The 27,416-nt window shown below is 23.3% G+C and overlaps 1 protein-coding gene across 1 annotated transcript in view; it reads right to left on the reverse strand.

The window, feature by feature from the left end:
* LOC114129108 (lutropin-choriogonadotropic hormone receptor-like) overlaps positions 1-27,416 on the reverse strand; it is a 114,011-nt gene that overhangs the window by 44,833 nt on the left and 41,762 nt on the right. Inside the window, exons 2-5 of the mRNA XM_050201157.1 lie at positions 13,144-13,375; positions 13,008-13,082; positions 11,914-11,988; positions 6,558-6,635 (exon numbers count right to left, since the gene is read on the reverse strand). Of these exons, the coding sequence (XP_050057114.1) occupies positions 6,558-6,635; positions 11,914-11,988; positions 13,008-13,082; positions 13,144-13,367 (452 nt within the window). The 5' untranslated portion in view covers positions 13,368-13,375. The remainder of the gene's footprint in view (positions 1-6,557; positions 6,636-11,913; positions 11,989-13,007; positions 13,083-13,143; positions 13,376-27,416) is intronic.

The raw sequence follows: 27,416 nt of genomic DNA on the forward strand, positions 1-27,416 counted from the left end.
TTAAGTCGTAGGCACATAAAATATTGTGACGTTTTGCAGCCCCTAAACCATTTCATATATTATGTTACTGTACATGTCCGCAATTGGTGAATGCTGCTGACAGTTATCTGGTGAATGTCTTTATACGCCTAATAAATTGGTGAATGTTGAAAAATTAAAATAATATAAACATTTATTAGTCGATGTTGACATTTATATTAGGATTTTGGTCAATGTTGACATACACAACACAATTTTGGTTAAGGTTACATAAACGTAGGTATAACAACATAATTTTATTTAATTAAATCAAATATTTATAATTTTTAACCGAAAAAAAAATGATAGCAGGCAGCATAACAACATGGAAGTTGTCTAGACATAATAAGAATAGTTGGGTAAGGTAATAAAACATTTTATCAAAGTTATCAATTTGTACAATATCTTAAGATGCATAGGTAGGTACTAGATAGTATAAGATACTGTATTATAATTGTGACGCTACCGTTATTTCTTAATTAGATTGAATAATTTCGACATTACCAACATTCACCAATATCATTTTATAAAGGTCAACATTCACTAGTGAATATCTACTTACATCACGAATTTGATGAATATGACAACATTCATCAATGACTTTTGTGTATCACTACATAAACCGGTGATTGTCAGCATTTACCAATCGCAAATATCCACAGGAAAATTTATACACAATTACTCGATCAGATCAAAGACATTGATTAGAAACGATAATAGTATGAAAGATATTTTTTAGAACAGACTAACTAGATAATTATAATATAAAACAATAAAGTGATTGGGTTGAGTGGTTAGAGTAAGAGTTGACTTGATCATATTAGATTATGCATCATTGTTGAAAATCTCGCAGTTTCACAAAAACAAAAGGTAATTATATAGAATAATTTATAGGTATTGTTATTATTATTATACCTAACGCAAACTTATAAAGTTAGTAGAACAACTATAACAAACACATGTGATATAAGTCTAATACAAATAATAATAAATAAAAAATATTAAGCAGGTCTAATATTTCATTTTGTTTACATTTGTTTTGAGAGTAAATAAAAGTAGATAGATTCTATACAAATAATACTATATATCTACACATACGTGTAAGTAGATATACTTAGATATTCCTTAAATATGTGGAATATGTGGTGTTGCAAAAAAAAAACTGTTTACAAAAATGTTGATTATAAGTTATTATTTTTTACTTATATTAGTATTGAGAATAATTAACACTAATATTTAAATAGTTGTCTAAGAACTTTATATTTTATTAACTGTATATTATACTTATATTAAACTTAATCAAAATACTAAAAATGTTTACATTGGTGCAGTTACTGGAAACCTTTATACAATGTTTTAGTGATTATATGCAAATAATTTAACTGTTAAACGAGTTTAGTGGATATAATTATAATATCTTTAAAATCACTATAAAATGGCAAAATTTTAGGTTTATGTATATCGTTTGTATTTATTACAATTATTATTTGAAGTAATTTTAAGCTGCTGGTGATAGATGCTTACAAGTAGTTTTACTTGTATAACGAAATGAGACAATCTATAATGAGTATAAAAAAATCTAATCTACCATAATATTAAAAATATATATATATATGTTAACTAAAACGTTTGGATATTATTATTGGTTTCAATATTTTTATTAGTGAAATACAATTTCAATTATAAGGACATCTAAGGAAAATGATTTTGAATAGCATGCAATATAATAGATTCAAAGAGATAATGTTTGAAAACTGGACACCAAAAATTGAATTGAATATGCACCCCTGCCGTGGGAGCATATAATTTTGTATTTCAAATACATATGGGGTAAATAAACATGATTGTATTAATCGCTACATTTATTTTTTAATTAATTTAAAGTTATTGTTTTATTTTTTAATCAATAATCCATATTATATTCGGTTTTAATATTAAAATTGTTTATTTTTCCATACGAAAGATTTCAGTGCAACATGTGTAAATCAAATATACATTGAAATTAATAATATTTACTTAGTTTTTTTCCAATACAACTCACGTAAATTTAACAAGACGTGTATATTAATCATAATTTAAAATTATTAGTAGGTAATATTTATTTTTACACAATTTTAGATTATTTACTATGTATCAATTAACAAAGGATAGTATTTTTGATTTGTAATAATTTGTGATGTAGTATATAATATATAATTATAATGAAAATAATAAACAACTAAACAACATCCCAAATTTATAGCACTGGAATAAATGTATTACTCGATAAATATTAAAAATACTTTCCGGAATACACGATAAATTGTACAGATTATGTAGACATTGTGAGGTTTAAAAATCGGATAAACATAAACAACTAAAATTAAATTTCTCAATATTGAATCAACAGTTTTTTATTCATAAATCTTTCAGCGATTTATTATTAGTGTTTGTGGTATAATTTATGATGTCAAAATGCTTACTTTGTAAATACTCCCCAAAGGATTCTCAAGTACCCTCGTATACGTTTTCTTGCACATCGTGTCAAATCTAACTAAGATTTAAAAACATTTCATAGCTGAATTTTTCGTTTATACACGAAATATTTTAAGATTCATCAGTTATTTTCTTTACTTTACAATCGTCGCGTATATTTTTTTCTTACGTTCTATTAATACACAGTAACACACTGTCTTATAAATTATAATGTGAATAAGAATAGACAATTATCCCAATATAGATGGCTTTGAATTTTTATTCCTCTATACGGTTGCAGTAGAGAGAGAATAATTTTTCAAGTTTACATTCATTTGATAGTTACAGTAAACATATACCGCAAACTCCATCAGCCGATGAATTACGCGCTTAGAATTTCCAAGTGGGGTCGGAAAATTACTTTAATATGCTCTTTAAAAACCAACCATGTGGCGCGCATGTAATTAAAAACAAACTGGTAAGCATAATTCAAAACTGGATTTAATATACGTATATAGTCGCTGTAATATATTATTTAGTTATGTCATTTCGTACCTATACGTATATAACATTACCGTGTACCTGCGTAAACAATAAACATTTAAAACGGCTTAAGTAGGTAAGTTTATTCACCAAACTAATATATATATATATATATATATTTATAGGTATATTGCCTATACGTTTATATGCGTATCACATATGATAATATACATTCAAAAATTATAACCACAGCTGCGTTTGTTTCGTCGAAATTCTAATGTAAAATCAACTTTACAACCACCCACACGGAATACGCATGTAAGCGTACGCAATCACATAGACACGACTGCATAAATGGTGGCAATCAGTTTTTCAACGATTAATTTCTCTCGGAAAACACGATAACGGTTTTTATCGAGTTCGGCGGGGTGAAACGTTTACGTGCTTCGTACACCGCACACACTCATTAATGTCAATAAATTGTATACGTATTATAGAACGCATCGTTAATATAGTTAGGTTTAGTGATTTAAGCTTATTAACAACCCGCGGTGTTCGTCTTCGTCAATACATTTTTTATACTCGACAATCAATGGTTTTTGGAAATATATAATCTATTTTGACCCGACTTAAAATTAAAATAAAATGGACACGGTAACCGCTACTCTACTGTACAGTAGGTGTCGAGTAAACCTCTCGTTATATTGAGTATAGGTCACTGCAATGGATGAATTATATTTGAAATCATTAAATATGAAAATCGATTTTGAGCGGATACGGTCTATTAATCCAAATAATTACTAAGTATATTTTATTAGAGTAATTCATTTTACTGTTATCATAATGTGCATGTAGATTGAATTAATTATTGCCGTAAACATTGCATTTTATATTATTAATTTATTAATTATTACGTAATATTACGATTTCTCGTAAAAATGTATAAATAGGTTTTTGATATAAATAGGAAATAGTTTAAAAGTACCAAATACATATATTTTGTAAATGTCAATGTACATAGTAAAATATAATATTATGATATTGTGTGTATAAGTTTCAAGTCCCCACGTATAATATTTGTAAATTACAATAAAAAATGTAATCATTAAATATCTAGCTTCGTCAGTGTGAAATGTCTATATAAAAAAATTGTACTTATATATAATATCATTTAGATTTTTGGGCTTAATTAAAAAATACTTTTGAAAACCTCGTATTATATTTTTAAGCTTTTTATAAAGCCAACGCATTTTTATCAACATTAAAAAAAAATCAAGACTCAACGGTTATTTATTTTTCAATTATATCCAAAAATATTTTGCCAAAAACTGGTTTCGGATATAAATTCCCGTTATTGTTTTTTTTCAATTATTTAAAAAAATTCTGAAAATTTTCACATTAGATTTTTTGTAGGGACAAATAGATCTAACATAGCGAAATTCACTTAAGAAGTTTAAGAGCAAAATATTTTTTTCTTCTTGAAAACTGATAAATAGATATAAAAACACACATTATTGTATCTATAGAATTAGTACATTCGATCAAAATCTGAAAACACCATTTTCACGTCAATTATATAAATGTGCAGTTTATATATATAATGCCTATTTACAGGACCGAATATGTGCTAATGTTTTAAAAGTTTTGTTTATAATATTATTCTTAATCAATAGTACGGTAAAAGCGAATACGTATGTTCTAAAGTTTAAAACAGAAGACTGATGAGAACCGCAAACGTTAAGAGATACCTTGTGGTTAATTTTACGAGATATAGGCATATAATAATAGTGAATAGCAGTAGCTTTACTGATGATTATTATCCTCTCATCGTGTTTATTACAAACCATAATAATTTAGTCGACAATATAACCGAGATCAGACACATATACATTACATGTATAGGCGACCACACCGGCTTTGTATTATTGCTGTTATTATTATTATTATATTGGTAGTGAGACATAAACGCACAGTTATGGACTTATGTCACGTAAATTTCAACTCTTAAAAATATATAGCGATATTTGCTGACATTCGACCAGCCCAGTTATCGTAGTATGTACGTAAAAGTGTAATAGCGCGTATTCGCAAACGTAAAAAAAGAAAATTATAATGTTATTATAACTTACGTTATAGTTCAAATAAAACATATAAATAAATTGAGAAGAACTACAGTGTAAATATGTCTATACATATTATATAATATGTGCTAACCATCATTACTGAAAATGGAAATACGAAATTGTAAATACACGCTCGTTTAGTACTCAATTTCATTTCCATGCCCTTGAAACATAACCATATCCAGCATTCAGGTTCATATTAAAGGATGACAAGGAAAACGTCCCAGATATTCACCTATCTAAGAGGCACATAATGTAGTATTGTCAACTTACAATCATTGTATTTAAGTGTATTTTTTTATATTTAATGTAAAATTATTACAGTTTAAGACATACTACGGAATACCAAAATTATAAAGAAAATAATTTGCACCAGTACCATACATTAAATAGTATATTGTGTAACTATCATATGGTGTTTTGGACCATTTCTGTTTTTAGAATATTTATATAATTTTATCCCCGGAAGATGACGATTTTTAATAAAGACCTACTTAACAATGATAATTGTTATTGCGTCAATTATTTTTTATCGTTTTAGTTATTTGGTCAAAATTAATTAAAACTAAATAAACATAAATATGAGTCTTTAAATATAAAGAAAAGTAATAAATATAAAATATAAAACGTAAGTAATGTCTTAATAAAAAAGTACCAATGAAGAGTGGAGGGGGGTGAAGAAAAATATGAAAAATGTTGTTGGTTTCAAAAATGATGGTGTTTTTAAAAAAAAAAATCGTATGTATTTAAGAACTATTTGACGTGGATATGTCATATAATTAATTAACACTCAATTAATAAATTGATTTTTCTAGTAATTTTAAGATTAAAGAATATTTTTTCATTAACTTAGTTATCTAATAAAAATAAATGTTGTTATTTTGTAATCAAATTGTAATTTTAAAATTATATTACCTATTTAATTAAAAATAATAGTATGATATAGGTACCTAAAAATCTGGTAGGTATTATACATGAATAAGTACATTAAACATTGATATATATATTTTAAGTATTAGCACTGATACCGTATCAATGTGTCATTGTATGTAATATTATTAAGTAATATATTATTATTATTAAGTATTTAATATAAATATTAAATTAATAAAAAACATGTTAAATTTAAGAAAAAAAATACTATGATTTATTGCATTTATAAATTACATACATACTACATTAATACATGTATTGTGTATAATCAATCAACTAATATTAAAGGTATTATTACTTATAAAAGTATCTACGTACGTAATGATGTCAAAATATTATAATATAGAAAGTACGGGACTAAAATGTTTTACCACTGTAGAGGCCCATAACAAAATATCGGCCTATGGACCATAATATTTATGTTTATTTGAGTTTGTCTTTATCGTTTCAATCAAAAAACGTAATACTTAACTCGTTCATCGTAATAGTGTATTACAGGTATACTTTATAGTATGGGTGTACATATATTATATAGTTTATACTTACAATATTTTCAATTTAGGTAAATTCACGTTGAATAGCGACGGAGAAATCATCTTTAATTTTGGAGCTATATGAATAACACTGGAACAAAAACAAAAAAAAAAAAAATCATTTATCATCACTTATTATTGCAAAGTGTTTAGTTTCAATAAATCATAATACGTATATTTATTAAATTTTAAAAACCAAAGTTGCTACCATAGAATGTGTTATATACTGACATTTGTTTGATAAAGTGTGTTAAATACCGATGCATATTATGTATATATTATAGCGTTTTAAAAAAATGATATACCTTATTGTTTTATTAATATTTTAAAATATAAAGTATCTTTTGGTCTGTGAAAAATTAGGTTATGTCTTTTATTATATGCAAATTGTAATTAAATTTGATTAATGTTATAGGTTTGTTTGATTTATATTAAATATTTAAATATATATAAGTATATATGATTAAAATAATAAATAATGTCTTAAAATACAAACAATAAGAACAACTTTGAGACTTAGTTTTTGAAAAGGATTGAAAATAAAATCACATAATATAATAATCTTTGTAAAAACCTAAAATACATAGTTCAAAGGTATTTAATCGAAAACAGTTATGATTAATATATTGAGCCCATTGATGACACGTCTATACCTCTAAAATTCTTAATTTAAGTCAAAATAAACGATTGAAAATGTTATTATTTTGATTTGGGTCGATTTAATACAAGAATGCTATAAAATAATCTTTATTGGTAAATATTTGATAAAATAATCAAATTGTTCATATAGTTATTATTTTTTTTCCAAATATATTTAAATACAAAACAATCTAGTTGCTCAATTTTAATATTTTTATGTAAATCGCTCATGGTTCAGTTAAGGAATCGTCATTAATTAAATTCCGATTTATTATTTATCGATTTATGTTCAAAATAATAAGTGGAACTGTCCTATTATTTAAATGCATGTCCACTTTGAGCACAGTGATTGATTACTGCTATTATCAGAAAAAAATCTTCCCTTATGTTAAGATGTATCATATATTATATGAGGTTAATCTACAACTCTTTCGGGAACCCTTGTCAAAATGCCTGTCATGTCTGAAATGATTTCCTAGTCTTTCCCAGTATAAAAGGATTACAAATACCAAATTACCCATGACCGCTAGTTTTAATTTATGTTATCATAATGCGAAATTTAATTTACATTACTCAAACCTATGTATATTTACACAATTATACTGTGTAGAAATCATAAGTTTAATAATTATTATGGTATAGTTTAGATACAGAGTACATATTTTACTGATTATCCATGGTCAAAAATAAATATTAGAATTTTAGATGCATTATTATACGAGTATTTGCTATGTACTCGTTTATATATAGTATATAAATATAAAACGATTTTCTCAGAGCAGATATGAGCGGTCATTGAAGTATTACGGTTATAACTTCATATTATATACTAGGGTCATCAAAATTTAAATATAAAACTAAAAAAACAATAAATTTTCATAATTTTAAAATATTATATAGTAAAAACTTTTAGTTTGAATAATAAAATTAAGTTTAATATACTATAATATTTGTGTAACAAAAAATTTAATCAGTGAGTATTTAAAAACTCTTTAGTGGAATTACTAAATTTTAAATATTATAAAATAATACAAACAAGTTTTTTTTTCTTTACTCCTACATGGTACTAATTTTATCTTATTATTATAGTCAATAGTCAATATTTTTAAGCAAATAGTTGTTTTTTGACATATATAGGTATATATATATATTTATTTACATATATATATATAGTAATAAATGATAAGTATAAAGATAATTTTAATTACAGTTTTAATGATATGGAATATCATATTGTGCTGAATTGTGTTAGTGATAAATGATAATATAATAATATATTACTGCACATGTTACATGTATATTTGCAGAGTCAGCTACAAAAATTTGAAAAGAAGCTATTAAAAAAATGACGTATCCTGATATCCAAATACAGATGTTAAAAGTGCAAGTATAGAAGGTAGTCGATTTATTTTGAAGGTACGCATACATCAAACATACATTAAAAATGGCTTAAATATTTAAAATCTATATATTTATACCATATATAATATAAAATATAATATGACCGTAAATAAGATTACTCGAATAGATAGATTTTAGAAAAAATATAAGAAAGAAACAGTGATAATTGTTTATAACTTTTTTTTTCCAATAATACCTTTGAATAATTCAATTTACACTCAAATAGTACAAAATTATTATTTTCTTTGAAACAGTATAATTTAAAATTTTGTGTTAAAATATTTACGCTTTAACGTTTTTTTATATAATCTATAGGTTGTACAGAAACACGATGCGATCTTTTCTGAATAACACTTTTTGGATGACTAAAACTCTATACATTAAAGAGTTTTGAACATTAAATTATAAATTTATATTATCCTTTTGATTGGCATTTAGTCGTAACTTTTACCGAGTGTCTGTGTCGAAATTTCAATTATTTTCTTAAAAATCTAAAGACACTGATACATTGATAACATTATCATTACCAAAAATTCTGACAGAAATGTATTTGTGAATTTACAAATTATTTAATCAGTAAAAAATAGACAAAATAATTTTTACTTTTGTAAAGACAGCATCCATTAAAAATGTAATATTCAATGAAATAAAAAAACCTATTTTTGAAATTTGTATTATATATTTTACTATTCAAAATGACACTATTTATTTTTAATTTCATAGTTAGAAAAATAATATTTTTCAGTGAATTGTATGGATCACAATTGAATTTTAAATAAGTAGTTTAGTTAATTATAATTAATAGTTATACATAGTAATTAGTTATAATTATAAGTTCAGCATTATCAGAAAGTGCACAGGAATTAACCTTCAAAATGTTAGTACAGTACTCCACTCGTTTAAACTTTAAATGATTATAATTTATAACTAATTAAAAAATGGATTTTAATTTTTTATGCATCAACTTTTTATTTTCCTGGATATAAAAATTTAAATGGATTTTGTCGTTTACAAAAGCGAAAATCTTGAAAAAGTTCAACGATAAAAATAGCGTAAAAATAAGTGAAATATAATTGTTTTTTTAAAAATTTAGTTTTATAATGAATTCAAATTCCGTTATTATTTTTTTAATAACTTTAATAATTTTTGAGATCAGGTATTTGCTGTTAAAATAATCATGTAATTTTATTAGAAAACTTATTATTACAGTGTAGTTTAAAGATACAAATTCGCATTTTATATTTATTATTTGTATCTATAATATTATACCTACTACTATCTAGTTAAAAATGTATACTTCAGAAATCTAATTTAAAAACATAGAAATAAAAGTTCTAAAATCTCATAAATCACATGGAACGTAATCTAAAAATAAATAAAAATAATATGTAGTTGTAATTTTTTTTCAAATTCCACTAATTTATAGTATACATGGTATATATAGTCCACAAAATATATTATTATAAGTATCTATAGCGTTAATAGTAATATGTTTGGTATTAAGTTTTAAGTTATACTTATGATTTATTGAATTTTTCGTATGGTTCAAGTATAAAAATAATATCTATAAATCTTACAATTGATACAGAGTTGGAATAAAAAATTATAATCAACTTTTAAGATAAATAATAGACAATGAAATTAATAAATGCAATTTATATAGTAACACTAATAAAATGATACCAAAGATAGTTTATTATTAATTTTAATTGTTGTTTTTCGCTAAGAATGCGATATTATTGACCTGGTATAAGGCCTCATGAAAAAAAAAAAATCAACTCAATAGTTTTTATTTTAGTCACGTTTATCGATCAATCGTGAGAACATACCTGCAAGCACAAACTATAATGTTTATTTATTTTATTTTTTAAAAAATGAAAAATATCCATTAAACCACGAAGTATATTATGTATTGTGATTTGTGGAGTACATTTTATCAAAATACATACATGTAATATGTATAAGTACATATATAATAATATAAGTATGTATGTTTATTTTTTTTATTGGATGTACTTACTATTGAAGTTTCAATTAAGTCAGTCAATTTAAAGATAAATTTAAATCTCTCAGATTTCCTGAGGGAAATATTTTACGCGTGCAAGCAATTTATTAGTGAATCAAAGATTCCAAAAAAAAAACTTTGGGGGACAGCACGTGTCATACGTTGTACAGTACACAATGTATGATAACATTTTAAAAGAAATGATTGTATGTGATGGAACTTTAACAACAAAATCAATGAAAGAAAATATTCTTTTTGTCTCAAAAAAAAAAAAAAATATATATACCTATATATTTCATTATTTGAGAATTTCTAAAAAAGTTAGTTTTTCTCGATTTTATAAGACGAACTTCTAAGTAAAATTATGTATAATCTAATTGATTAAAATTAGTAAAATATCATTATTTATTATCTTTGTTCTCCCAATGGTAATATAAAATAACAGCTATTAAAAGACAATCAAACATTCACACTAATTGATTATCATTAGTGATATAAATATTTTGTTGGTACATTATTTTTTAGAAATTAACATCTATAAAATATTCAAATGGTTGACAACATTTTATCTAAAATATCATGTAAGTAATTGATTGTTTATAACCCGTTTAAATGTACTTAACAATTGTTGTTTATTTCTAGAATTAAGGTTGACTAGATAATCTAGAAAATAGTATTCTATTATATTTTTATTAAAAACTATTTAACTCTAAAATGGCTCTACAAACACTTTCGTAAGTAATCAGTGACCAATGTTAAAGTATTTTTGTTGGTCACTTAATATGTTTGAGAAAATAACAACAATCACACAAAAATAGCATTCTGCTTTTAATGTATAACGCATTTAGTACTTTATTGAAAACAGTAGAGGTTCATCAGAAAATTGCTTTAAGAAAACGCTCAAAACCATCCGCATGTGTTGTTTCAATCTATAGTTTTACAATATAGTACATTTTACCCTCACATTAATTCATTTTACTTTGTTATTTTTAAAATTATGTTTTTGTTTTGTTTTGAAGTCAGTTATTATTATAATTTTAAAATCAATAAAAAAATTACAGTTTTAAAATCCTCATGACTTATTTTGTAATTAAAAAATATCAATAAAAGCTCCCGAGATGCCATGGAAAATTCAAAATGATCTCACCTTTAAATTGTATAATTCATTCCAATTTTAAAAATGGATTATTGTGAACGTATAATTTGATAAACTGTACGTTTATAATACAGAGATAACACATGCTGATGTGATATCTTCTTAATACAGATCTCTGATTGTCATACAATTATTTATTTACCATATACACGAGTACTTAGTACTTACATAGTTCGTAGTTGTTTCATATTATCAAAAATTCCATTTTCTATGTGAACTAAATTTCTTAGATCTCTTAATGTTCTGTAAATAAATACGAATAAAAATTATTATTTATTATTATCAGTTGTAATATTTAAAAAAAAATGTAATAAATTTATTATATTATTTTCAAATACCAATTTCCCGATTTCCGGTGTTCCGTAAGTTCAACAAAGAAAATCAATTTAATACAAAATATATGGGAGCTATTTATCGGTTAAATATTTTAAATTAAATTGAACTAAAATAATTTTTTAAATAATATTTTACATTTTACTTTTTTTTTTTTTAAGTATAAATAAAAATGAATGAAAACTTAAAGTAAAGTAAAAAAATAGTATACATTGGACATACTCTCTATGTATATTTTGTTATTGGTACCTATTTGTTTACGTGATTGATAAAAATGTTAATTTTTAAATACATCATCAATTTATAAATTTAAATATCGCGTTGTAATTTATTTATAATTAACTTAACAAAGATTTGTACTAAAGCTATAACATTCACATTAGAGGTAGTTCCTATACTTTTAAAATTTAATCTATGTATTATACGATATCGATTTTTCTATTTAATTAAAAGTTATTATTATTTATCTAATTATTGTAATTAATTCATTACTCATTCACCACAAAACCACTGCACACCACATAATGGTACAATTAATTATGCTCCAGTAACTATAAATCCACAAATCTATTTATATTTTCTCTTTACTCTTTTTTTCAGTATTTCCTGTTGCACTACCTTGAATATTAAGTACCGTCAAGACTACGAAACACTGAAGAAGTCCATTATTACATGTACATATTACTTTACTGATTTAATAATTATTATTTATATCATTATCATTATAACTATTAAATGTTGATGAATATATACAATTTAAATTGGATATCTACTAGCATCCATTATTTATATTATTATTTTTTAATGTATTTTTCTAAATAATAATTAAATATAATAAATACTTTGAATAACATAAAAAATGTTACCTATATTTCCTTATAATATTGTAATTTGTATTTAAAATAAATTGTGTTAAGTAATATACTTACATATCTCTAATGCTTTTTTTGTAGTTTGTGAATGAATCTTTTGTTAAACTTGCAATTGAAGCTTTTCCAATTATCCTTAAAACAAAAATATTTATGAATACTACGTTTTCAATGATAAAACCTTTTATCATCTTACAGTTCATGTAAAGGAGTTGGCAGGTCATTTGGAATTTCCTTGAGTTCATTTTGAACACACATACATTTAATTGATCCATTATCATTGTAGTCATTGGTTGTGTTGAAACATTTGCATAATTTATGAGAAATGGCAATTTCCACACTTCCGACTGAACCACATAAGTAATCAGTAAAAATCAAAATAAGCGCTAAAATGCCAACAACGATATACTTATGTGGCATTTTCAGACCTAGAACATAGAAATTATTTTTATTTTTTTTTATGATATAGTTTTGTAAGTTACAATGTTTTGAAGATGAATCAGATGCCATATTTTAATATAGTATTTATAACAATAAATGTATTTAAAAAATTATAATTTTATTACTAACAAACATAGTTATTACATTAATTTGTATTATGTTTATTATAAATTATAATAGAAACGGTGTCGGATCTAAGTTTTAAAATATTAAGGTGCAACAACTACTATTGGAGGCCATAAAAAAGAAATACTAAGTTTTAATTGATGCATTAATTATATTTTTTTGTTTTATACTAAGTGAAGGGAAGATAGGTTTAAAAAATATTTAAAATAAACAGGTATCTTATGACTTGCTCGTTACTTTAAACCATGTCGCAAGTAGGGATAAAATTGGTCGATTACAGTTTAATATAACCGTTCGAGGGTAATTTTTCAAAATATACATGTTGTTTTACTATTATTTAATACTGACAATGTTAAAAAATATAGAATATCCACCCCAAGCTCATAAACAAACAACCTTGAGGCTCCGGTGCATTTACTTTCATATATCTACGCTAATTTCGGCACTGAATAGTGAATATACAATATAGAAAAATAAAAAACATCAGGTATATATATATTTTTTTAACTTTTAAAAACACTATTAAGGTTACCTTTGTATGCTATTCTCAGGTGGTTTTATATAACAAGTCAACGATAGACTATACTTGGTCCTTTAGGTACATCAGACAAAACAAAATTAATATTGATGGCCGGAGAAATGGTCTCATGGTGGTAAGTGGCAACGTTTATTATACATATATAGTGACTGTGTGTACTCTTATTAGAGTTATACGTATAAGTTGACGTTGAACAGTGGAAACAAATTTTGGAGATCACACTCAAAACCGAAGTTACAATAAGGAAACTTTAAAATGGTATACGTAAAATATATTATGACATACATAATTTTTTTTGCATTTTTATTGATTTTGTAAGTTGATACTTTACTTTGCAATGAGGACATTAGAATGTGATAAATTTATAAATATGATGAAGAATTCTAAATCATAATTATTATAATATTTAATGATACTTGGAATACCATAATACTCTTTAAACAAAATTATGCTTGAAAAATTAATCATATGATATATTAACATCAATAATAAAAATTACAATAAACTATATTATATATTAAGTTTACAATAAAAAATTGAAACATTTTTAGATAAAAATCATTATGTAAGTATAATGTGTTTAATCTTTACATTTTATATTAAATTATAATAGTAATCGTTCGTTAATATGCCAATGTTTATATGATAAGTATTATCTCATTCTGTAAGCTTGCGAAACAAACTTCACGACAGTATAAAGTTGTTTTTTCACTCTAGATTAGTGATCACTATTAATATTCACATGGAATTATTAAGTGGAAAATGTCATGCCTCTGAAATTACTCTATTGTGGTAAATATCCTAAAAAAAAAAAACATCGAAACTTTTCCTATTAAATTGTTTAAGCCCCATCTGTAATTTTTAGAACACCAAAGTCTAGATATTATACGTGAGTTCTCGTTCGAAATGTTTTTAAACAAATGAACGGGCAGGCGTAATTCCCCTAGAGAATAACGACGTGCTCGACACTGAATGTACTTTTCATTTGGGATTTTAAATTATTATATATATATAAAAAAAAAACGTAACATTTTGGTATTACTTGTTCGAAGAAAAGTTCATGTGAATAATGACATATAATACATAAAACAGAAATAAAAAACATTCTTTGTGTTATTAACATACTTATACCTAATAGGTACTGAACTGACCATAAGACTAGTTAATAAGACGTTTTTTAGATTTTTTCTTTCTTATTACTACAATCAAATGTGTTTCTACTTCAGTATGATATTTTCACATTTTTATTTTATAGACAGTTCAAATTATAAATTTGCTCAATAATAAACTTATTTAATTTATGTCGTTGTACAATATCATTAATATTTTTATGATTATCATAGTTAATTATTTATAAAACAACAATATTTTATTGCAATATAACATAGTAAGTATTGTATGCGAATAAAATAAACAGTATGCTGCACATAATATCAAAAGCTCGATAAATAATTTATCATATGATGTACATAAATATATATAACATACGTGATGGATTTCAATTTTATATTTTATTGTTATAACTCATTTCAACTCGTCTTTTTTGATACCTATATAAGTACATGCGTTTTTAAAAGTAATAAAACATGTAGTCTTTATCGATTCTAAAATAGAAGTATGAGAAACTTTAGAGGACAATCATACGATCATTTGTATCTAAGTAACGAAAAAATAAATAATAATAATAAGTATTTTTTAATTGAGTATATTTATAAGTTTTAATTACTTATAATAACTCGTTGGTGTTTTTGGTATAAATTGTTTTTAAAAAGAGAATAAAACAATGTAGACAAATTCAACTTTTTGGTTATAATGTTTATTAGTTATAACAAAATAATAAACTTGAGACCTTAGGTCAGTGGTTCCCAACCTGGAGTACGCGTACCCCTCTGGGTACGTGACATTATCTTATGGAGTATGCGAAAAAAATATTGTTCGTTTATTTATATTCTAAATTGATATTTGGGGTACGTAAAATAGTGATGAGTGAGGTCTAGGGGTACGTGAATGAAAAAAGGTTGAGAATCGCTGTCTTAGGTGTACCTAGACGGGGCGTAAGGTACTTAGCCGCCCCCACTATTAATATTATACTATAAATTATACTTAGAAAATTTATATCGGTGCTTCAGCCACCCTTCCCCAAACATATTTGATCATCCTATGCTTGAGATATAAATAAATTATTATTAGTTAGTAGAAATGTAAACGAATGTTTTTTTTTTTAAAAAAAATTTAAAATTTTTAGTTTTTTCATAATAGTGTAGTATGCATTCTTAACAATGTGTATTTATAATCGCCCTTTTAAATCCATAATATTCTATGGTCAATTATTATGTAATATGTTGTATTAAATACATATATTTATTTGTATAAAAGTGACTGAGAATCTTACTTAATAGCAATAATAATTAATTTCTATTAATATTTAAATATAATTTTAATATTTAAAAACTTCAGCGGTAAACGCATATTGCCAAAATACCACGAGGTAGGCATATATATACATAAATAATCTCGAGAATTGAAGATACTTAACACAAAAATGTCTACACGACCAAAACACAAATGTACACACTGTCTTATTATCTAAATCGTCATCAGTGACCGGTAGCTATATAGTGGTTCAAATCATCCAATGAAATATTATAGTGGCTGACCTCCGTGTGCGGGCCAGAAAGTGAGATAATAACGCATTAAACTCAATAATAATATACTTAAATCGCCCATATAATATTACCTACGCGACGAAATGGCAGTACAGTGTGTTTTATTTTCGTCGTAATAATTTAAATCTCCGTTCTTTCATTTTATGTATTAGGATTAAGGAGCCTTAAAATTTACTATCGAAAAATACTTAATATTATTTAAAAATAGTATAGGAAGTATGGTTAAGTGATCCTATCACCAAAACCAGAAATAGTTTATGAAACTATTATCATTAAATCCTTTTCAAATATCACTCTTTTATCTGATAAATGAAAACTCTGCATATTATTTATAATTTATTAAATAGTTTACCTTTAAACTGTGTATTACATGCAATTACTGAGAGTACCTCTACCTATAAGGAGTAGATCATTTTCTTTCGGCAGACAATCGTCTTTTTATAAGCGCTTAACGTATTAGGTAAACAAAATTAAAATTAAAATTTTATGTGATCTCTACTTTTTACTGTATTCATTTTTTTTTAATTGGATCAGTAGGATTACTTATATAAAAAAAAACCTATAATTTATGAACATTCTATTAAAATAAAATATTTTAAAATAATCGTGCATTTCTAAAAATTATTATTACTATCAAAAAACTTAATCCAGAAATCATATAAAATTAAATATTTATAATCATTATATATTATATGTGTAATAATATAATATATTATACCGATTGTTTTTTTTTTGCCTATTACAACATATTATATCAATAATTAATTGATTACATAAAGTAACTACCTAAAATATGGACATTATTCCAAGAAATTTAATCAATAAAAAGGATTTGTTGCTCATTTCTACCTAAAAAAAATTGTTGATAAATAAATAAATGAAATAAAAAAATGTACTTGATCTGATGTATACTTCCTAAGTTTATATTATTCGTACTATACTATAGCGTATAGTGTATTTTTTCTTATTTTTAACTCAAATGTAACTGTATATTAACATTAACGTTTATTAACATTTAGAATGGAATTTTCAGTAAATCAAGAAAATTTCCAAATTCCAAACTAGTTCAATAATAGCTGTATATTAAATATGTGGACTTTGGCGTCAATTGAAAATGAATTTGTTAACATGTTAGAGAACAAAAACCAACGTTACATTTTTCATGCGTTCTGTCTCTCTTTTTTCTCTTGAACTTTACGCCCTAAAAACCTTTTTAGAATTCATTTATTCGGTTTTCTAGAAGATTGATTGATTTTCACAATCACAAGGTCGGTACGATTGCATTTAGCATAGAATGTTTCTTGTATTAATGACTGAGAGAAACAAATTTCAGATATTTATTTAATGTTTTAAACATTTATATTTTTCTTACACACAATAATATTAAATAAGATACCTAATATACTAATATGTAATTAAAAATGTTCTATTGGTTTATATACACGCTAAAAAAACATGTAATTAACATTTACGAATTCAGCTATTTTCATTCAATACAGGACTTAAATTTTACTATAAAAAAAAAAATGAAATTTGAAGATTAGCATGTAATTTAGTAATCATAACTTTTTTAAAAGATTAAAATCTGTCATTATCAATATATATATTTAAATATATAATATACAATACATAATAGTTAATAAGAACCTTATACAATTTAAACAAATAAATAATATTTTTGTTCTCATATTTAATATTATAAGTGTACTAATTTATTTAATTAACTATAATATTAACTTATTATGATGTTGAAATTAATGCATATAAATAATTATAGTATTTCTTTTATTTACATCCAGAATGAATCGATAAATATATGATTTAGATTGTCAGTAGAGCGAGGAATGTATTTGTTTTAAAATTATGTTATTTCGTTACTTCTTCTATGGGTACTCCAACAGTTTCAACTTGACTAGTAACCCTATACCAATTGATTGGAAATTATAGTTAGAATTTTCAATTTTTAACTCTTCCATGTTTATCTACGAGTATACTTGAGTAAATTGCTGGTTATTTTTATTCAACTTTTTAGTAGTTCGTAGAACTCTTACTCTTAAAAAATCAACAAAAAATGTGTTGGAAAAATACATAATATGATCCAGCACAGGTTATATTGATGATTGCTCAAAATCGTTTTTGAATGTAATTATTTACTATTATTTTTAAAGTAATACACTATAATCACATGTTAAAGTAAGTAAACCAAGTTAAGTTGAATGTACCAAGTCCAGTGGTACATATTTTTAGGTATTACTCGCTATATGTACATATATGTAGTAATATTTAGAAACATTTACATACACCCTCTATACCACTTTCCACAAAACAACAGCAGAATTACATTTAAATCTAAAACAACATTTTAGTTTGATATTTCATAAAAAACATATTATGATTTAAAGTAGTTACTAGTTATCATATTATATATAATAATATATCTATGCTCAATGTTTAAAACAAAAAAATTCTCAAATCACAATTATAAAATATATTACTATGTCGTCATTTAAAAAATAATTTTTATAAAATATGCTGTAAAAATAATTATGGATCACTATAATTACCATGAATTTGTTTTGATAATCAATCTGATACAAAATTTTCTATAGCAATAAATGTTATTATATTGTCCATGGTTATTGCTACGTTAGCAATAATTTGACTTGTATTACTACTTTATTAACTTGTTTTCGATTAAATTTGAAAATCAATATTTGACATTTTAAACTGTGTCAATATTATTATATTATACACGTAATTTACATAAATATATACTTTGCAGTATGTATTAGACAATTTTCAGATAATTATATGGTTGAGTATAAATCGCGAATGAAAATTGTATGGTGGGAGCGTGTGAGCGGTCACCAAAATAATATTGTTGTCTAACATTAGTTTCAAGCCGCTCCTCAAATTCCTTATAATCTAGACTAGTAACTACTTGAAAATTAAGCAACACAACACGTTACATCTTATACAACGTATTTAAACATTAAATGTCGTGAGAAAAATAAATTAAAAATCTATAAACGTTGTATTTTTGTTAACTAAAGTATTGTTCAGATGCATAAACAATTTATTATTTTAATCATTCACTAAAATTTAATGAACTTATCATAGACCACTAAATAATGTTCAGGGAACCATTAGCCTATTATTAATTCAATAAATATTTAGTAATAGTTTATGCTACACATATTATATGATATATGTATAGGTTATTAGCTATTAACTGAATTGGAATATGTTTAGATAGGACGATAAACCAGTAAACAACTTCGAATAAACTTTAATATAAATATTAAATGTAACACTTCAGATTACCAAAAATTATTATTATTATACAAATTATTAGATTTTTAGAATTTAATTATATTACCTATTCAAAAATATTAATTCATAAAAAACTATTTTTTGATGGATGTTTTAAAAAAAAAATTTCTTAATGTAAATAGATTTTTGATACAAACAAAAAGTACTACTTTAAAAGCATCACGTATTACATTTATATATTGTGTTTAGAATGTACATGTAAGAGAAAAATTTTCAATAATTTGTTTAAATTTAATGAAAAAATATCAACAACCGTAAAAAATACAAAGTGTAATTTTTAACCGGAATATGATGGTAAATTTGTTTGATATTTATTTTTTTTAAATTAATTTTATAATTTATAATATACATCTATCTTCAGTAGATATTTACATCGTTACATCGTTATACCTCTAAAAATTCTTAAAACCCAAAAACCATATAAATGAATGATTTTTACACCCGAATTTATCAAAATCCGAATACAAAATTTTGGGAAATCCAAATAATTTTGTTTTATACAATCTACATGTGATATATCATTTCGTTATGAATTTTTTGTGAATTTTGTAGATTTTGTAGTTGGTTTACGACTTAAAAATACTATTAACGGGAAATAGTTTACAATTAATTATACATAAATTCAATAAATATTAACAAGGGCTCTAATCAAATTGCCCATAATAAAATAATATTTTTTAAATTAACATTTTTTAGGGAGAGGGTTGGCTTTTAATAAAAAGTTGTGATTTTTCTATTTTATTGAACACGCGTATTAATCAATATAACCCGAGAAACTACGGTTATTAACATTTAAACGTTTATTTAGATTTATTATTCTGGTTCTTGAACACCCAAATACATTCAAAACCCGAAACCCGGAACTCGAATAAATGATTCGGGTGTAAAGCCCTGGACACAAGTTTCCAAAGTCTAGCCTTTGCATTATTTAGTAAAGTTTTTTAATTTTAATGTTGATGCCATAGCTGATAGTTACAATATTTGTGTTTATGTGTTATATTATTCTAATTTATTTAAAGTTGTAGATTCTTGTGTAACTGAACTTTCAATCTAAATAATTCATAAATTAATAATAAAAAAAAAATAATATAAATTAATATTATACAACTAATATAAAAACTAAGATTAATTATACTGTAAAATATAAATAATATTTTGTTTTAAATAAAAAAAACTAAATGTTAAATTACTACAAACAGAAACAGAAATATAATAATTCATCAATATATCATTATTAAAAATATGTATCTATAATATGTTTAAACTGCCTACTCTAATTATAGGCTTTTATTGATTTATTAATTAATTATAGAAACATAAAGCTGCTTTATATATATATATATATATATTTAAACATTAATTCGTTCAATCTATAAGACAGGCAGATTATTGAGATTACTATATTTTTTTAGAAACGCCATCCTCTTTTAAATTTGTTACTGTCTGTTGTATTACATTGCACTAAATTCAATTGGCCCATTAGATTTTCTTACTACAAAATTCAAGTTTGTGGCATCAAGTGATTAAATTATCAATTTATTAAGTTAAATATCAAAATGATAACTCTTATTTATAACACATAATCACCCATTATTGTTTAATACTAGTAATTTGATCTTTGTTAATAACATATTTTATCAATTTAATGACTCAACGTTAATGACTGAAATTTAAATTATATAATTACCCAATAATGTATAGTAATGTTTCTTATAAAAATAAACAATGTCTGAAATATATAATTAAAGTTAAATTTATAACGAGTTTAAAAGTTAGTTAACTTGCCAAGCCTTGTATATTATTATTACACTAAAATATGAGATCGAAAAGTGTGACAAAGTTATTGGTGAAAAATATTAATCCATATTATTGTTTAAAATATAATAAACTAAAATCAGTTGAACAATGATCAATAATAAGTCAATAAATTTTTAATGTAATAATTGTTTTTAAACAAATATATTAAAATACGAAGCATTATAATATTTTACTATAACTAGTTTTACTAATAATTCAGTTACCAGCGTGTCTCATTATTTTTCTACACAATTTCAGAAATAGTTAGTAGTTTAAATCAATAAAAAAGTAAATCCAACATAATTTATAATAATTAATTAATCGTAGTTTAAATAAGTTTAATAAATTTTAAATTGCCAATTTCTATAACCTGGTATATATTTTCAACCTTTTATAGCAGGTAATAATACATTAATGACATACTTAAGTTCAAAAATTAGTGTCTAATCAATTCATTTGATATTAATGAATTGAAATGTTCCCAAATAACCTTTACCAAGCGTACAAATCCTGTAATTTTTAATTTTTTTATTAGGAATGATAGACTTAATATTAGGAGACGCATAAATACCTTGGTATCACTGTAGCAAGTAACTAACGCTTAATGAACCCATTACATTCATGTGCAATAAAGCAACACTTACCTATGTTTGGTTTCTTTAGTTCCTTAAAACAAAATTGTCGTGTAAGAGACCCAAATTGTTTGAAAAGGTTTTATTGCTTATTAATAATATGTTCATTAGAAGGTTTGATAATTATATGGAATCCTTACCTATCAAATTGGTCATATTAATAAAATCAAAATAAAATACAAAATCGTGTTCTCCGTATGATGCATTACAAACTTGGTAAATTTGACACCACATTTAATACATAAGCTAAAGAATTAAATTTTCAATCTTTAAAAGATAGACAATTTAAAAATTAAATTCTATTCTTACATAAATGATTAAACAATTTATTTAATTGTCCGGTTTTCTTAAACAAAATTTCTCTAAGTATACTACACCACACTTTTCTAATCTATTAATACTTTTTATGTACAACCTTAAAAACAAAATTATGGTCATAACGATATCCCTCTAATGGTAATTCCATTAATAATATTGATTTTTATTTTAATCTTCCTAGCCAGTTGAAAAAGTTCTAAGTAATAATTTTTAACATTTATATTTTGCATTAATATTTAATACTTAATATAATATGAATTCAATTATAAGATTAATTTTTAAATTTATACTTCGTATTATCTATCTAATATACTCACATTGTTTAATATTGGTTGTAAGACTTTTACATCTTATTTATTTAAATATTTTAATAGGTATAACTGTACGTTTTTTTTTCTATAAAAGGCGTTATAACTTATTGTAAATTCCTTTAAATAATATCTGTATTCTTTTGCTTTTCATAAAATATAACATTTAACAGGCAAACATCAGATTTCAAGTTTTAACTTTAAAGAATAACTAAAAAGATTTCCTTACTTTAATTAAGTAGGTATATTTACTATATAGGTATATATATATATATATATATATATATATATATATATATATATTATTGGTTTTTTTTATTATTTTACAATTTCTAGGAGAGGGAAGTCTGAAATTCTTTTTATAGTTATTCTTGACAGTTGAAAGTTTAATTTGTATGTCTCTATGTTCTTATCTATAAAAACTTCTAAAATAATAATCAGATCAATTAATAAAAAATATTAACTATTATTATTATAATTAAAATGTTTAATAAAGTCAATTATTAAATTATGTATATTTTAAAATAATTTTTACTATGTTACTATAAGTATTACTTTCAAACATTTTGATAATTTGAAATGTTTAAAGAATAACAAATTTCACAAATGTTAAGTATTGAATATAATAAAACAATCATTAATTTTATATCTGTATACATATTTATATGTACCAAGTTAATATCATAGATCAATAATAAAAGAAAGATTATAATGTATGTATATATATATTATATTATATTAATGGAGTTTTAAGGATATTAACTTGAGCTTACTTTAATGGAAAAATATAAATATAAACGGTCGTTAATTTAATATTACCATCATACATTAACGTTTAATTATAAATATAAAAAAAACAGCGGAACCATTTTAAATTATTAACAAATGCCTATTCATATTATTTGAATGTATCCATCACTATTCATTACTCATTAAAGTATATTTTTTATACTTAATTATAAATAGTTTTCAATATTCAGAAATAAAACAAAATTTACTAGTGAATATAATTATATTATTAGATTATGTTATTAAGGAAACGTGTGTGTCTTCAAACACTTTTAACTAAAGCTAAGTAATTTATAAAATTTGCAAATAAATTGTTTTAGAAGTGTACAAAAACTTTATGAACATTTTTTTTATATTCGATTGATACATAAAGTGCTTAACAGTGTTGTGTTTGTCATTCCATCACCAGTTTCTTAAACCTTTTAAGCATTTTTCAAAAGAATTACTACAAGTAAATAGCATTAATAGTTCATCTAATAATGTAAACGTAATAACCCTTTACTTCTGAAAAGAAAATCTATCTAAGCATTAAGTTACAATGTCAAAAATAGAGTACTTTTTCTGAACGAAAATCAATACCATATGTTAAGTGTGTACAAATTCGTATAAGACATTATTAATTACCGATGGTTGAAATAGTTAAGTTAAAAATAATAATTTTCGTATACTTTAATGCAATTAAATAACATTAATACATTACATAATATTATACATATCTGCGTAACGAATTCATTAATCATTATATACCAATGATTCATTATTCATATATTAATGTTGTGCATTTGAGTCGACTGTGCATTTATACAGAGACAGATTTTTTTTAAAAATAAGTTGAATTCAACTTTTACCTCAAAAATATAACCTATGTAATACCTACTACCTGCATAGTATATACACTACGATTCTCAACAAATAACCAATTAAAGACGCATTTTTTATTCAAATTAATTAATTTATGTATTATTTTTTCATTTATCTTATTACGTGTATCTATTACGATTTATAAAAGCTGATCTATATGTAATTCTTTAAAATGTTCATTGTAAAAATGACTATAATAATAAATTATGATTCACGAAAGCATTTGTTTTGGAATGTATGACGGCGTACTGCTTATGCAATTCAGCTACACTTAATATTATAAAAATAATAATAACATACATCTGTAATATTATTATATGTATATATATAAAAATATTAGATGCTTATAATATTATTATTTTAATATAACGCTTTTTGCCTTTAGTTTGAAAAATCATAATGGATACCTATAAGTATAATAATATATTATATGCAATATGCATACATGATAAATTATATTACATATAGAGTAATTTTAAATGTTTTTATTGTTTTATTATTATCCTATAATATTATATATAACATAAACATCAAAAAGTTTAAATATTATACTGTAAAATACTTATAAAGTTTTCATTTTTGTGATTTTCAAATAACTAAATTTTAGTCAAATTATAACCAATGTATATTCAATTTCTGATGTTTTAAATAAAAAAGGTATGCAGTGTGAAATGCATGAAAAAATTTTCAACGTCGCCTACTATTAAAATCTAATTTAGATTTATAATTTACGTGAAAAATAAATTTTAGATTAAAAAAATATTAATAATATTATATAAAATTTTGATTTTTATATTAATAACGACTATACAAATAACTATTCACTATTCATATAGAAAATACAATTTATATATAACAGCATATTAAATTAAAAACTCAGTTAAATGTTATTTTTATTCACTAAAATAAGTAAAGGCATATTATATTATAATTGAAATATATCAAATAAAAAGTCAAATAATGTATTTATGTTTTTCATAAAAAAAACCGTAAACAATCGCTTAATGTAAAATATAATAACGAATATATTTTTAATTCATTTTTATTGTTGATTGATAATTTAAAATTGTATTACTCATTTTTTTTTTTTTTTAAAGATTTGAAAACAATTCAATTGTTATGCACTTGCAAAAATATTAGTTTAACTATTCAACTACCAAAAAAAAAAATATATTTTATTGGCAGTAACAGTAAAAAAAGAATAAAAACTAAACATATTTTATCAACCTAACAAAAATATTCAGTATAACAAAATGTAATATAATATAGAAAAACACCGCTTAATACTTTTTTGAATTATGATCTATAATACAATAAGTATTTAAATATGTATACCTAGAATTAAAATAATGTTGAATAAAAATAAGTGATGCATATCTTTTGAATTTTTATTTAACGTAGATATTAATGTATTGTACTGAGCAATTAAAAAATAAATGAATATAGCGACAAACAGAATAACCTATTATTTTACTTTTGGAAAATGTACTAAAGTTTGTAATACAATCATTAAACAGGCCTATAATATTCATAAAATGTAATTAAAATTACATTACTGTGGTAATTATTATGATTTTAAAAATTATATTAAAATGTAAACAAAAATAATTGAATAGTGTACTTAATGTTATGTTATAATGTATTCAGCAACCTATAATTTATAACAATGTACTAATATAAATATCATTTATTCATTGGCATCTTGTAATTTATTATTTGCTTAGTTTAATATGAATCGTACCTCGTATTTTCTCATACGTACATTTATAATTGAAACCAAAACTAATTTTGAAAATGAAATATGGTTACAACTTAATTTAGGTTATAATTGTGTATAATAAATTAATACTAAATGATGTGTGACTATACTATTACTACTGTAATACTATATGTTGTGATTAAATCCTTTATATTAGATTTCTATGGACTAACGTTATGATATAATATTTTATACAATAAGCATTGCTCATACACACACACATAAAATGTAACTAATTGTAAATATTTAAATGAAAAAAGTATGAAAATAAATGAAAATAATGATATATCATTACTAAAAAAAACTAACTGAGTTAAAATTTTGATTATAACAAAACCCCATTTTGTGTCGTGTCTAATAACGTTTTACTTTTACTGCTTCTTTTTTCAATACATACAATGTAATGTATTATATAAATTGTACGTGATCTAAATTCCAGAAAGTTGACAGAATTCGTAGCAACAATTTTCAATACTACAACGACAATAAAACTTAGTACGTATTTCAATGCTACGAGAAATGAGCATGATACTCGAATTTTATTTTATTTTTTCACGTAGTCAGACACAAATACATACACAAACAACACATTTTTCAACCCATATTTACTGTACATGGAATATAAAGTTTATTATTTAAAATAACCATCTATGTATAATACGTGATATATCTTCATAAATGGTATTTTAAAAAATATGTACAAATAGGTAGTCAATGTACATATCATTAATATCATATATTATTAATAATTATTATACTAAAATATCTATTATTATATTTAATTTGATTATTATGTCGACAAATAATAGATATAATAGATAACCTAGCTATGATTAATTAGTATAATATATTAAATGTGTACTAAATTACATAACAGATAATTTATTTACGGAAGACCTAT

This window comes from Aphis gossypii, chromosome 2 (genome assembly GCF_020184175.1).
Source record: "Aphis gossypii isolate Hap1 chromosome 2, ASM2018417v2, whole genome shotgun sequence".
Taxonomy (NCBI): domain Eukaryota; kingdom Metazoa; phylum Arthropoda; class Insecta; order Hemiptera; family Aphididae; genus Aphis; species Aphis gossypii.